General features: G+C 41.7%; 1 protein-coding gene across 1 annotated transcript; it reads right to left on the bottom strand.

Moving 5' to 3' along the window:
- Positions 1–105: 105 nt before the first annotated feature.
- On the bottom strand, positions 106–12,367 carry PDHA1 (pyruvate dehydrogenase E1 subunit alpha 1). Its single transcript, XM_058829469.1, has 11 exons — positions 12,183–12,367; positions 9,520–9,588; positions 7,956–8,129; positions 7,195–7,321; positions 4,875–4,966; positions 4,417–4,509; positions 3,093–3,248; positions 2,845–2,916; positions 2,133–2,200; positions 1,189–1,297; positions 106–557 (listed from the first exon to the last, which is right to left on the bottom strand). The coding sequence occupies exons 1-11, from the start codon at positions 12,246–12,248 to the stop codon at positions 393–395; spliced, it is 1,191 nt and encodes a 396-aa protein (XP_058685452.1). The 5' UTR covers positions 12,249–12,367; the 3' UTR covers positions 106–392.
- Positions 12,368–14,267: the final 1,900 nt, after the last annotated feature.

Genomic DNA, 14,267 nt, shown 5'->3' on the forward strand with positions numbered 1-14,267 from the left:
TATGATTTTTTCAATTAGTGACTTTCTGCAGCAAAACCAGAGCATGTAATGACATTTGTGGTGGAATTTCTGGGAAAGAGTTCATGAAACAAAGCAAACAGATCATTAAAGGTTGGTAAAGTTTAATTTTTTTCTTTTTACACTGTACATAATACATACAGCGATCCAACGAAAGTCAGTAAAGCAAATATATAGCACTTTAAATAAACCACCTTCTTTAGATTTAACTTCTGAAACATTCAGCATGTTTAAGAAATTCCATACTCAGCTGGATTTCTTTATGCGTTTCCTCTTTTGAAAGAGCTCTTAAATAAGCTTAAGAGTTGTTTATTATAGTTCCTGTAAATGCATTCACTTATTCATAAGAATAAGTTACACCAATAAAAAGGCCTTTAGCTGACAGACTTGTATTTTATCCACTGGTTTGGGCCACGCACTTCAAAGGGGGGCTCGTTGAAGTAGATGTGATAGCCCAGCTCTTCCAGGGGAGGCTCTGGGTCAGTGGTAGCAAACTGAGCAGCCTCCTCGATCTCCTTCCTTACTGCCACATCAATTTCCTAAACCAGAAAAGCATGCTTATTAGAAGACAGCTCAGGAACAGCATCATAATTTTGATTTTAAACACTATGATAAAGTGTCAGTCAGAATTAGTTATGACTAGACAATGATTACAAATATAAAATTAAAAACTTCTTCCCTAATAAACTGCATTATTTTGGGTAATACTTGGTACCTTACTGACAGAGGAACATGATCTCTCTGAGCCTGTACATTTTCTATTCTGATTATGTGAAATACTTCAGTGCCATTATTTTTTATTTTTCAACAGTTGACTCATTACAACATTTGCTTAGAGGGTTCACTAGGATTCTTCACTATTGGTAATTTCCCTTTCCAAGGCTCACCCCCTTCCTGGGGAGTCAAGAAAGCCCAGGTAATTTTGATTTCTATCTGTTAGCAAATGACACTCCCCAGCCTTATTTAGCACACAAAAACAAAAGGCATTTCCAGCAGAACACAACTTCAGTAGCTGGTCTGCAACAAATTTCACCTTCACCTAGAAAAGTGATGTTAAAGCAAACTTGAAGAACTTTAAAGAAAGCAGTGTGCTGCCCAGTGATGTGCTTTCTGGAGATCATCAGGGTGTGACTGCTCAAGAGCTTCCTTACCCAGCAGTTAAAACCATACCTTTAGTTCCTCAACGCTAGCAAGGTTGTTGTTGACCATTCTGTCCTTCAGCAAAGTAATGGGATCACTTTTGCTTCTCACTTCCTGAATTTCTTCTCTGGTACGATAGCTAGGAACAAGACAGGCAAAGACATGAACTCTGGAGCAGAATGAGGTTCTGGGACACAGCTCACTTTCAGAAAAAGAGTCCGAAGAGTTGTCAGGGATGCAGTGACAATACAGAACATTCATCACCCAAAGGATGGCACAGCAAAAGCCAGAAGCCTCTGGAGAGAGATCTGTAAATGCCAACTGAGCAGAAGTCGTTCCAGACTCAAAGGAAAGGGGAGCAAACCCAGCCTGATAAAGTTATCCTGTGGGGCCATACTTCCTCCTAACTCTCCCCCCCACCAGGGAAGGGGCTGCATGACTTGCACATGCTTCCAAATCACTGCAAGTTTCCAATGAAGAGCTGGGATACACCCCTACCTCATGCAGACACATTCAGCTTTGTCAGCTGGAGAAATACCCAAGTCTCTCTAGCACCTGGATGTTTGTGTTTTTAGAATGTGTTCTACTTGTCTTGGCAGTCCCTGTAATTTTACCTTACAGGATTTTAATCCTCCTAAAACCCCAGAAAGCATAATGCTTTTCAGCCAAACCTTCATTAGGACACAGCATAAGGTCACAATAAAAGTGGGATTCAATAATAGAACACAGAAGTTTAACTGACTTTGTGCTTGTCCTAAATTCATGTCTTTTAATTCTGCCCTAAAACAAGTGTGCTACATGGCCATAGATTCTCAGCCTAGCAATGAGATGAGTGAGCAGGCTGCTCACAGCAATTTCATTGCAACCTTTAAATGCATCTGTCATCTGATTTAAACACTGAATTTCACAGTTTAATCTCTTAGAATTTGGCCATCAATACTTGTTTTCAGTGAACAGAAAGAATGTTACAGTACCTTATTCCAGGGTCACTCATACTGTGGCCATGGTAACGATATGTCTGTAACTCCATCACAAGAGGACCCTTCAAATGAAAAGCAATAGTGTTGCCACCAGGAGTGACCAACTTGTTATAGCAGCAACTATTTGTTAGAACTGAATTGCACCAGTGATCAATTACTTTTATTCAATAGTTTTTTCTCAGTTTAATTTACATAATATTAGCACACACAGTTTCACACAGTAAAATTAAACTTAATTCTTTTCAAATGAAAGCATGTGCTGATATTGTAAGCATTTATTTTCATGTTCTTATTGAGCAGCTTTACAATTTCTTTCCACCATTACTCAGAATATTTCAAATTACTTGTTGTTTCTCACAGAACCTTCATTACTTCAAGTATTAAAAATCTTCAAAACCAGTGTCACCATATTTGGGTGACAGACACTAACACTGACTCACAAAACCTTTATTTCACTTTCAATTTCTTGAAAATATAGAATGATTATTACCTTCCTTGATGCTTCCCCTAACTAAACACAAAGATCACAACTGCCTGACAGTCATAACACCTTTCACAACAGAACATAACTGTTGTAGAAATGAGAAAAAATTACAGTATAAATTATATATTAAGTGTTTGGTTAATACAAATTGAGGAACTACTTATGCAGCAATAGCTTCCAAGAATTCCACCCATGGAGAAGGAATGCCAATTACAGACTTACTTTTCCAGATCTACAGTACTCAGCTGCAAACTTCATTGCTTCTCGGACACAGAGAATATCCATGCCATCCACCTGGTGGTTGATAAAAGGCATGTTAAGGCAAAAAATTCCAACCTCCAAACTACCAATCTCAGTATTTCCACAAGTGGAATAGAATTCAGCTTTAAGAAAACATATATGGAAATAAATGAAATACCTATGTATGCACTGTCCACACACATTCCCCCTCAAAAAAAAGCTGTACTCACCCTGAGCCCTGGAATGAAGTACCCTCTTTTGTAGTAGTCAGTGCTGGCTGCAGCTCTTTCAACTGATGTTCCCATTCCATACCGATTGTTCTCACAGATAAAAATACAAGGCAATTTCCATAAGGCAGCCATGTTGTATGTTTCAAATATCTGACCCTGAAAGAAAATTAAGATACATCTCATCGGGGAGCTCAGCCTTCAAGCATTAGGCTCTACTGAAAATCCTTCAGTTACAGAGGTCTAGAAATTTTAATACTGAAAGTGATCTGAAACCAGCTGTTTGCTACAGCTCAGAAGGAATAAAAGAGAAGCTACACTATATAAGGTAACTTTCATCTCAACCAATAGTTTATAGAAGGTAATTTTTAAGCCTGAATCAATATCTGTGTTAGGGTAGCAAAAAACCTTTAACTCAGGTATTTCAACAACAGTCATAAAAAAACTTAATTGATTAACCTGGCAGGATGCTGCTACAGCAAAGTTATGTTTGACTGCAGTGACTGCATCAGCCTTGTTGTTTTGAGTCAAATTCAGGGAAAACCATGAACTGAGATCTCCACCTGTGCTTTGAAAGTGTGAAACTATAAATGGTACACTCTAAATCATCAACTGCTTATCTGGCTTATTGTCTCAGCTGATAACATGAGGAGACTGGCTGGAATGTCAATAGCAACTGGCTCTGCCAGAATGCTCTGTCCTCTTCTCTGTCTTCAGAAACCTGATTTACACATCTCTCCCATCCAGCAGCACTGTCATCTTCACTGCCATCCTTCAGAGTTCTCCTTACAGCACAGACACTTCAGGGTACCACACTTAGGTGAGCTGTGCACAACTGGAAAGAGGGTAAAGAGTAACTGGAAACCCCTCCACCCACGATTTGTGTACCATCCACATAATTAACCGTTAGCTTCACTCACTCCCTGAGTATCCAGAGTGTTCAAGAACAGAAGGAGGCAAAAAGCTTTCCCTCCACTACAGTGACAAGGGCAAGCTCAAAACAGGGTGGGGAAGGACAGATATTTACACAGGTCCAAAATATGATAAAAAACTGCAGGCACATGCAGGCACAGTTCACCTGAATCACCCCTCTGAGAACTATACAGTTGTTGTAACACATGCCTACTCAAACACCTAAGACAACTCAAGTAAGAGGTGGCTGTGTCGAAAATCTGCAACATGCCTGGTCACCTCCATGGAGTTCATCAACACTGCGTGGGTTGCAGGTACACAGGGAGGGCAAAATGTGCTCTTCCACCCCTTGAGCATAGGCAGAGCTCACAGAGCACGGAAGGAAAATAGATTCCTCCCAGGCACACTCCTTTACCTGATTGGCTGCACCATCCCCATACAAGGCCAGGGCGATTTCGTTTTTACCGAAGTATTTACAGGCCAGTGCAATCCCAGCTCCAAGAGGAACCTGCCACAGAGTACAGGACAAAACATTTTAGAACAACATTTAAAGGAGTCGAAGATAGGCAGCCTGTGAACTTCAAGGAGACATTTAGGTTGTTAGAGACCAACTCAACAAACAAGGTATTACCCATCCACATCACTTTGTTACAAATGTTATTGCAGCCAAAATATAAACATGAATGGTATTCTCAATTTGATTCATTTTTGCTACAGTTTACAAAATGGTGACATCACCAGAATAAGACATAACAGCCACAGAGCTATGGTATCTGTGTACAAGCTCACACAGAAACTGAGAGGAAACACTGAGAGGCAACAGGACACGAGCTAAATTCAGCTTGTGCTTTAAAACAGAAGTCATATATATACCTGAGCACCAACAATACCATTGCCACCGTAAAAGTTTTTGGTATACATATGCATTGATCCTCCTTTTCCCTTTGCACATCCTCCTTTTCGACCTGAAACACGAATAACAAGCAATTTATATTTTGGAGGAAAAATACTATACTAATGGAAACATCTAATTCAGTTCTGAAAGGTAGTAACTCTAAGACCATGTCTCCATCATTAGATCTCTGTGGAGTTAGGACATGATGGCCTCTCTCATTCGAGTTTACAGTTAAATATCTCAGAAAACAAATAAGAGAAGGGGGAAAACGAGAGAACGATAATGAAAGCATAATTCCAGAAATATGGATGAGATTTTAAAACTTTAAATTTAAAGAAATTTTAAAGCCAACCAAAAGTTTCAGTGTCCTCCTATACAAAAACACTTTCAGATAAATATGGGGTGTTTTTTTTGTAGACAACAAGGTCTCATATACATAATCTGCAACTAGTACATTATTACATTTGGCTTCTGCAAGAAAAGTAAGAATAATGTTCCAAATTAGTTGCAATAATTTAGACTTGTCTTCCCTTTGACAATAACCACATGTAAAAATTACCAACAGGACACTAAAAAAACCCCACCAACTACCAGCTCCCCATTCCACCGCAATATAAACATCAGTCACCCAGCCCAGCTTTATTCAAGGTTTGAAGTTAGTTTGAAGATAACTAGTGATCTATAAAGCATTACAACAAACCCTATTTCAATGAGTCCATCTAAGAATATAAAATTTCTGAAATTTGCACTTCTCTTTTTTACTTTATAGCGAATCATTTTTATTTTTGACATTTCTCATACCTTTCCCATGTTTATGAATTGGTTTTGTGGGTGTTGTTACAGATTCTGCCAGCAAGGACCAAAGAAAAAGAAGTCTAATTTTAAGAAAAATAGTTTTATGAATAAGTGCAATTTACCTTTAGTAAGCTCCCTCTGTTTTTTGTACAGTCCTTCCTTGTATTTTAGAATGTATTTAAGAGCTCCTGATTAAGCAATGTTACTTTTTGCTACATTTTCTGCCTTTCCTAGAACACAAACTCATTCCTCATGTAATTGTTAATTCTCCTAAAAAGTCCTTTTCTATAGCTTGTTTCCTACAGGAAACTGGTTTTTCTACTGGTTTTATTTCGGGTGACTTGCTTCCTTCCCCTTCAAAGATTTTTTAATTCTGTCATTTCCTGATCATTGTAACTCATGCTGTCTTTCAGTTTGGCATTTGTAGTTAAGATCTTTCTTCACAAGAATGGGCTCTAGCAGCAGTTCTCACTAAGAACTTTTCCCAAGTGTCATTTTCTGGAACAACAGTCTCTTTATCACAGCCACTCCTTCCCAATTAAAAGAGCCCCAATATAGTCAAACATAATGTTACGGAAAATTATGTGTGTCATGAAACAAAACAAAGAAATCCCACCACATTATCACTCCATATTTGTAGTTTCGGGGCCCATAGTTGGCTTCAGTCATGACAATCTTCCCATTTACTTTCTAACTTACCAGTATCCAGTGATACTTGGCAAATCAGTCACCACTGGATTTTGTGGCTTTTGTGCACATTACAGATATGCATTCTTAGCACACACAATTCTTAGTTAAAATCATACCACTTTTCTACCCCCCAAACAGGCTTTCCTATACTAACATTTCAAGCATGCAGATTTCTCAGATCAAGTCTTTATTATACCAGTGATTCATAAAGGCCTTCAAGCTCCTTGCTCATTTTTCACTTCTGGCATCTGTTCACAGATCTCATAAGAGTTCATCAGGCTGATTCTCTCTTCCCTGCTCCATCCTCCACCCTACTGTGGACAGCTAATTCTCCTTCCTGCAAAATCTCTGTCTTGATTATCATTTAATATTCTCGTTACAGTCAAATTTTCCCAAACATTCAGTTTATCATTACAGGCAACATTTACCAGTCTTCCTAAGACTTCATCAACATAATTCTGAAAATCCAGGTCTGTCTCCTAGGAAGGATAATGCCCTGTCCCACTGAAAGCAAATGTTTACCACCAACAAGTTCAAAACTGCTGCAACACAATGAATACAGCATATGGTATCAAGAAAAATCTTATGAATTTGTGCTTTAGAAGTACCAGCACTTAAATATTCCTTATTTGTTAATCTTCAAAGTAAAAATGAGTGATTCATAAAATTGAAACAACTGATCCATTTTGCTATGTCACTAAACTGTTTCTGAAGGCCCAGTATACTTTGTGCATCAACATCACTTTGAATTTGAGCAAAAAAATTCTGATAGAAGCACAGCAGCAAGTGATCCTCACTCTGCTGAGCACAAACCTGTAAGTTCCGCGAGAATCTCCCGGACAGGCACTCCTCGGGTGTAGGTGAAGCCGTGGGCTCTGTACGCTGTTATCACGTGGTCCGTGGGCTTTATGGCAGCCTCAATCCCCACACAGCAAGCCTCCTGTTACACGGGACGTTTGGCAATGAAGAAAAACACACAGCTCTCACAGTCAGCACTGTGGCACATTGCTGATCCCACACACATCAAATATTGGCAGGTCACAGGAAGAGCACAGATACAGGAGACTGACTTAAATCCCAAGGGTTGGTGACAGACCTGTAGACACAATAGCCTTGGGCTCTAAATTCCAACCTGACTGACTAAAAAGGCACATGGGAGGGGAACCAGAATCTACAAAAATCTGAAGAATTCCCCCCACCAATGAAGTATCTCAACAATCACGATTCAAAAACATCAGGGAATAATGGACAGAAAGTTTCAGTAAGTTCATGAAGTTTCTTCTCCTGGCTGTTGCTTTTTAGTGGGCACATGATCCATGACATGCAGAAACAAAAACCATCAATGACACTTAAGGAGGAAAGTTCAGGCCTTAGGATGTGCTCATTCCTCTGCTGGTCTTCAGCTGCACTGTGCCCTTCCCTGTCTTTGTGTCTCTCCTCCTCCTCCCTCCTCTCCATCCCTCTCCTTCTCTCACAATGTACAAAGATACTCAGTTCTACATTCTCCACTCTATTAAAATCCCTGCATTAAACAAGATAAGACAATATAAAACCTGCTGGCCAAAAATTCTTACCTGACCATCATATAAGTGGCAGAAGCCACGAATAATCTTCTGCTTGTAGAGCTGGTCAGACTTGAGCTCCATGCGCCGGATGGTCTGCATGGTCTTGTAGTACTGGAGCCCCTCCTCTCGAGTCATCACTGCCGTGGTGCCCGGCCCCTCCTCCAGCCGATGGAGGTCACATTTCTGCAAGGTTAAACAAGTCATATTTCCTGAAAATAATTCATCCTATTTACAAGTATTCCTTAATTTTTTTTTTATGATCTGCCTTTTTCAAATTTGGAGCGTAATTCCTTTTAAAAATGAAAGCTGGCAAAACCTAAACTCATAGGTCAGGACAACTGTGCACTGTTTCAAAATTCAGGGAAATAAAACCCTAACTTTTAGTAAAGACAGATTTCTACTCACAAAATAAAGTCTCATTATTCCTACAAGCAGAAGGTGAACTAAAGTCCTCCGGAAATATGGCAAAAAGCACACTTCCATGGTTGTTGCAAGCCAAATACTTGGTAAGAGCTACAGAGGCTTAATGAAGAGATAAGAAAGATCAAGAGTTTCCTGTGCTGAACAGTTTGCAAGATCTGTCCCTAAGAGTGGCCCTCATCTCTGCTACCTCTGTTATAAATAAACAGTAAGTTCAGTGGAAAAGACTAAGCAAATTGCTATGTCAGTGCAGATTAAATGGCCAGAATACTTCTATACAGTTAAAGACAGTTTATATGAAAGCAAAAGTCACCCCAGAGCAAATCCACTGACACCTGGATGAACTGGATATAACACCTGGGCACACTACTCAAGACAACTCTGCTTCAAAGTTCACAGACCAACAGAAACTCTGGAGTCTCCTGTCATCAACACAGGACCAAATATTAAACTTTGTATCTACTCAAAAAAGTAGATACATATAAGATTCATACAGTTGATACATACAGATTCATATAAACATATATTCCTCCCCTTCCAGGAAAAAAAATTTCATACTTCACAGGCACAGCTAAACAGGGAGGAGAGTGGAAAACAACCCAAATTATTTCTTTCATATTTTCTTTCATCAGTTCCTGAATGAAATACCAGCACAAAAGCTGCTGCCAATAGAAACATCACTTTTTCCTGAGACCCAGCCACAGTGGAAAGCTGACAGAATATAACACACATTTTCTGAGCAGCATCAAGTCAAGCACTGAAAGGATTTTCCTCAAAAATCCACACAGACCTCAACCAGCTGCATGTTTGGGATAGGCTGCAAACACCTAATTGTTTGAAAAGCATTAAGGAAACAACAGAACAGAATATAAAATGTTCTTTAGCTCCTTTCTGACTCTGGTCTCACAGCTGCATTGCAATAGCACAGCTGCAAAAAAAATCACAACTACACATTCTTAAGAAACAAGTAACATTACCACACTGCCAACATAGTACTTCCAGCTGCACTTAGTCATCAGGTCAGACAGTAAGGGGCTTGGTTCTGGAAATTCAAGTGTATTTTCTAACTGAAAAGATATGGGGACCAGTTCATCAGGCTAAGATCTGCAACAAATGGTTATACAGAATGACAGTATGAAGTGCTCTTCTTTACCTTGATCTCAAACGTAGCTTCACTTGCAAAGTCTGCATAGTTACGTGATGCTACCATCACTCGCGAGGCCTTAAAAAAAAAGACAAAAGCAAAGCATGAGCAATATTTAAATGTAATTATTAAATAAAAGTATGTGACTTTTCAAGTAATTTCTAAAATGTTACATAGTTACAATGTTAAAGCCGCTTAAAACCTATTCTTTAAAATTAAAATAAGAAAAACAGAATTTAAATTTGTATAAACCCAGTAAATTTCGAAACTTTTGACACTGAAGAGCATCAAAACCACAAAAATAATTGTTTATCCCTTCACATGTCATGCTGACAATATGAGGAGAGACAGCCAGTGCAGACTTTGATTGCTGACCCTCTATGCTAACTGGAATTTTGCCTTGATAGAACCAAAAACCAAAACAAAACAAGCCCAAAACCAACCAAACAAAATGAATCCATTAGATATCTGAAATATGAACTACTCTTACTCTTTCTTTTCAATAGGAAGAGAAACTGGGGGGATTCAAAGCCATAGCAATGAAGAGAGATCATTTCAGTAACAGCATGGCCACTACTTATAAATGATGTGGAAACACAGAAGGTACCTGAGCATAGAAAAACACAGAACAAAAGAAAGGGTGGCAGGGTAGGGGAGCGATAAGAAGGATGTTTAAAAAGAAACATTTTTAATGGTCCCACTTAAAGAATGAATACAGGCTATTTACTAATGAATGGTGATTTTAGATGACTTCAGGAAGTTTCACTGCAGCATTGGCCAGGATGGGCCCATGTCCATGCATGCACTGTGGCCACAGCATAAGGAACACACTACAACTTTAGTGGCAAGACTGTACCACTAATGAAGTTACACAAAAACTTCAGCAGCTCCTTCAGCCAGGGAACATATATTTAGCTGAAGGTACATTCCACCAAATTTTGAGAATGTTCAAGTCACCATCTCCAAAAAAGGTCTGATTGACACATGTGAGACTTGGGAGAAAATTCTCAACCCATCCTGGTTACTTCCTCTGTTGCATATTAATTTATCAGTAACACTGCCCCCATTCACTCTGCCCTGATATCAGATTAAATATTTAGAGGTTTTAATTTAAAGCAAGTTTCTACACTATTTACTACAATGCATCAGTACTATTGGTGAAGAAAAGCTATTTTTTACTTCTCGAGCTGGAAGTAAATCTACAGTTTGGATTCGCAGTATCACAGAATGGCTGGGGTTGGGAGGGATCTCTTTAGGCCACCTGGTTAAACTCCCTGCCCTGAACAGGACAAAAAACCACATTGGGAAGTCTGAACAAAAGCCCTGATGATGAGCAGTACACCTATCAAAAGTAAACCTTGTCAAGACTGAGGCCTTACCTCACTAACAGCTCCCTAGGTTAGCAGCATTTGGAAACAAAAAAAAAGAAGGAAGAAGAGTAAGTAGCTGTACCAAATAATGAGGTGAGGAGAAGTCAGCAAATTATTATCCAACTAGAATAGAACACTGCAAGTGGTAGTTTCCGTACATGGAAATCCACCTGTACACTCTGGAAAATGCTCAAAGCATATATAAGATACTGCTTTATGGATTAAGTCTACCTCTATTTATTTGGTAATTTATGCCTTCACTAGAGGCATAAGAATAATTAAAGACAAATATTTGTATATTTGGTAAGCAGTAGGATCCAAAAATCTTTATTAAAATATCTGAACCAGATCCACTTTGGCATTCCAGGAAAACAAAATATCCCCAGAGCAGGCCAAGTACTTGTAGTAATGGACTAATTTTAGGCACCTGTACTTGCAAAATTTAATGTAGAGATTTTAACTGTGAATTAGGAAATACTCCTAGATATGCAGCCCCAAGACAGATAGGAAGAGCTTCCAATAAATGTTCTCCCCTGTGCTATTCTGATGGATCCAGTCATGCACAAGCAGTGAACGCCTGGGTGATTGAGCTGCCTCAGAATGGGGGTACAGCAATGCAGCTGTTCTCCATGGCAAAAAGGCAGCTCATTTCCAGTTACCAAAAAGTACCTTTCTTAAGGTATTGGTAAACCCTGGTCTTACCAATAAGTGTTTTTCAGCAGGGTTAATTCTTCCTTATGGCCACAGTCATTACAGTGGAATAAGCAGAATGATGTGGTAAAAGTACAATTTTTCACATGAGAGATAAAATACAACAAATGACTCACATTAATAACAAAAAAATAACGAACTGTGGAAGAAAATTAATGCAAAGATTGAAAGGAGCTGTTGGCTGAGAAAAGGGAGGTCAAGCAGTTCAGTCAGATGCTAAACTCCAATGGGGCCGAGCAGGTCCCTCTGAGGGACCCGACCTGTGCAGTCAAAGCATACACAAACAGCATCGATCAAAGCCCTGCGCCATCGTGGCTTTAAAAAGGGAGCCCCTGTACGCGGCGACCATTTTACTGCTGCTCGGGATCGTCACGCAATGTGGGGGAAAATAAAAACTAAGTTGTCTTTTTCGTCTTTGATTTTTCTTCAGCACTTCTCTTCCGCCGCCGGAGCCCCGTTCCCGAGCAGCTCCCGCGCTGCTCCCGGAGCTCCGCCCGTGCCCCGAGCGCCCCTCCCACACCGCGCACGGCGGGGCGCGCACCATCCCCGGCCGGCCCCGCGCCCCGGCCGGCCCGGCCCCGCCGCACTCACCGTCCTCCCCGCGGCCGCCGGGCCCTGCAGCACCCGGGAGAGCGCGGCCAGCAGCATCTTGCGCATGGGGCGGGAAGGGCCGGCAGCGCCAGACGCGGAACCCCGTCCTCGGCTCTCCTTCAGCCGCCTCCGCCGCGACCGCCGCTCGTCCTGCGTCCCCGCGCCTGCGCATGCGCGGGCCTGCGCTGCGGCGGCCGCCGAGCAACGCCCCCTGCCGGGCGCCAGGGCCGTAATGTCAGTAAAGGTCATGGAATGTGGGGAAGGGCGGATCGCCTCACAAAACCGGGGGGCGGCGAGCGAGCGCGGGGTCCTGGCACCTTGTGCAGCCGAGACATTAGGAAGGATTTGGGGCATTCGGAGGCATTTCTTCTCGGAAAGCGTGATTAGGCACAGAAATGCCTCATTAAAGGCATCCAGGGGGCAGCTGGAGTCACCGTCCCTGGGGGTGTTTAGGGAAAGACTGGACATGGCCCTCAGTGCCGTGGTCCAGCTGACGTGGTGGTGTCGGGTCATGGGTTGGGCTCGATGATATCAGGTCTTTTCCAACCTCACTGATTCTGTGACTCAGATTTGAGTATTTAATGTGCTGCTACGTGAGATCTGCTCCGTGTGAGCGCGTTCCCGGCTTTTTAAATGCATAAAATAAGTGTTGAAAGGGTTTCCTTTTTACGTCACAGGCATCCAACTCTTGGGAAACACACAGCAAAGTTAAGATTTAACTTAATGTTGCAGAGTCCTCCCATCGTATCACACCTGCTGATCTCTCCAGCCGATCTCCCGATCCCCTGCCGGCGGCTCCAGGCCGTTCCGAGGATGGACGCCGGCTCTGTGGAGCGCCCCACCCGGGTGAGCCACCCGTGCTGCTGTCCTGGCTCTACTGCTGCTCCTCTCTGCTCCCCTGGGCTGTGCTGACACCCGCATAGCCCTGCGGGTGGACACGGAACAGATACAGCTGATGGGCTGTGCACTCCTCCCCTGTTCCTCACCAAAAAAAAAACCCAGGAAAGTAAATCCTGTTTACCTGTTGGCATTACAAGTGCTTGTGTCTGCTGAGTCCTGCGGGTTGCACAAAGCTCAAGTGCAGCACAAGTGATTAATGTTTGAGGTATAATTTCCAGTGAAAATGTGCCTTTCAAACTACACCCTCACGTTTATCAGAGAGGACTGAAAGTGCCACTTGTTTCCAAAATACGGCCTCGTCTGGATCCCCACTGTACTGTTCAGCTTCATCCTTGGCTTCCCCCTGTTCCATTGATAAGGACATTCGAGGCTAATGTGATTTCTTCCTCACGTTGTCTGTAATACAGAGTAGGGAGAGAGGTAGTGATCTCTCATCTCATAAAGATGCTGTGAAGAAGCCTAACTTTTCATGTATTTGGTTAGTTCTTGCTCAGAAAAACAAACCCAGGCTTGATATCAGCTTGCTGGAGGACTAGAAATTAACCAAACTTTCTTCAGCTTCAAGTGCTGGTGACAGTCCAGGGCACTGGCACTGCTCAGCATCCTACCTTTGTGCTGCTGCCCTGCAGGTTCCTACATGCTTTGCTTTTAGATAGGCTGGGATGTATAAAAGAAGCAAAATAATGCTACTGATCTTCACATCTAAGAAAAAAGTCTGAAAATATTCTCACTTTTGCAATCATGAAACCCATCCAGGAGTAGCCGAATAGCGCTGTTTCCAGTGTCCCGTGGGATAAAGCAGTTCTTGCTGTCATGCAAGGGCAAGTCTCTACAGGAGCCTCTTGTGGAATCTTGACATGTAACTTGTTGGAAATTTGAATTTTGCAAGTCAGTTCTACACTACTAAGCAGATTCTGGCTTCCTCCATGAGGCAACAACAGCAGCAACAGCAGCTGACCTCCAGGAAAATAAAGGGCAAAGTGAAAATATTGATCAGTTGTCTCAAAAGGCATTTTTCCTAAGGTGTCTTTAGTCTGTAGCACTTCACTGCTTGGAAAGCAAGTACTTGCTGGCAGTCTGCAGCAGACTTGATGGAGATGTTGTTCTGCAGGCTGGGAGTGGCTCTGCAGCTAAAGAAAATGTTATCCTGAAGGACAGTGTGTGATTTTCCCCAGGGCTTCCAAG

The sequence above is a fragment of the Poecile atricapillus genome, chromosome 1 (genome assembly GCF_030490865.1).
Source record: "Poecile atricapillus isolate bPoeAtr1 chromosome 1, bPoeAtr1.hap1, whole genome shotgun sequence".
Classification (NCBI taxonomy): Eukaryota; Metazoa; Chordata; class Aves; order Passeriformes; family Paridae; genus Poecile; species Poecile atricapillus.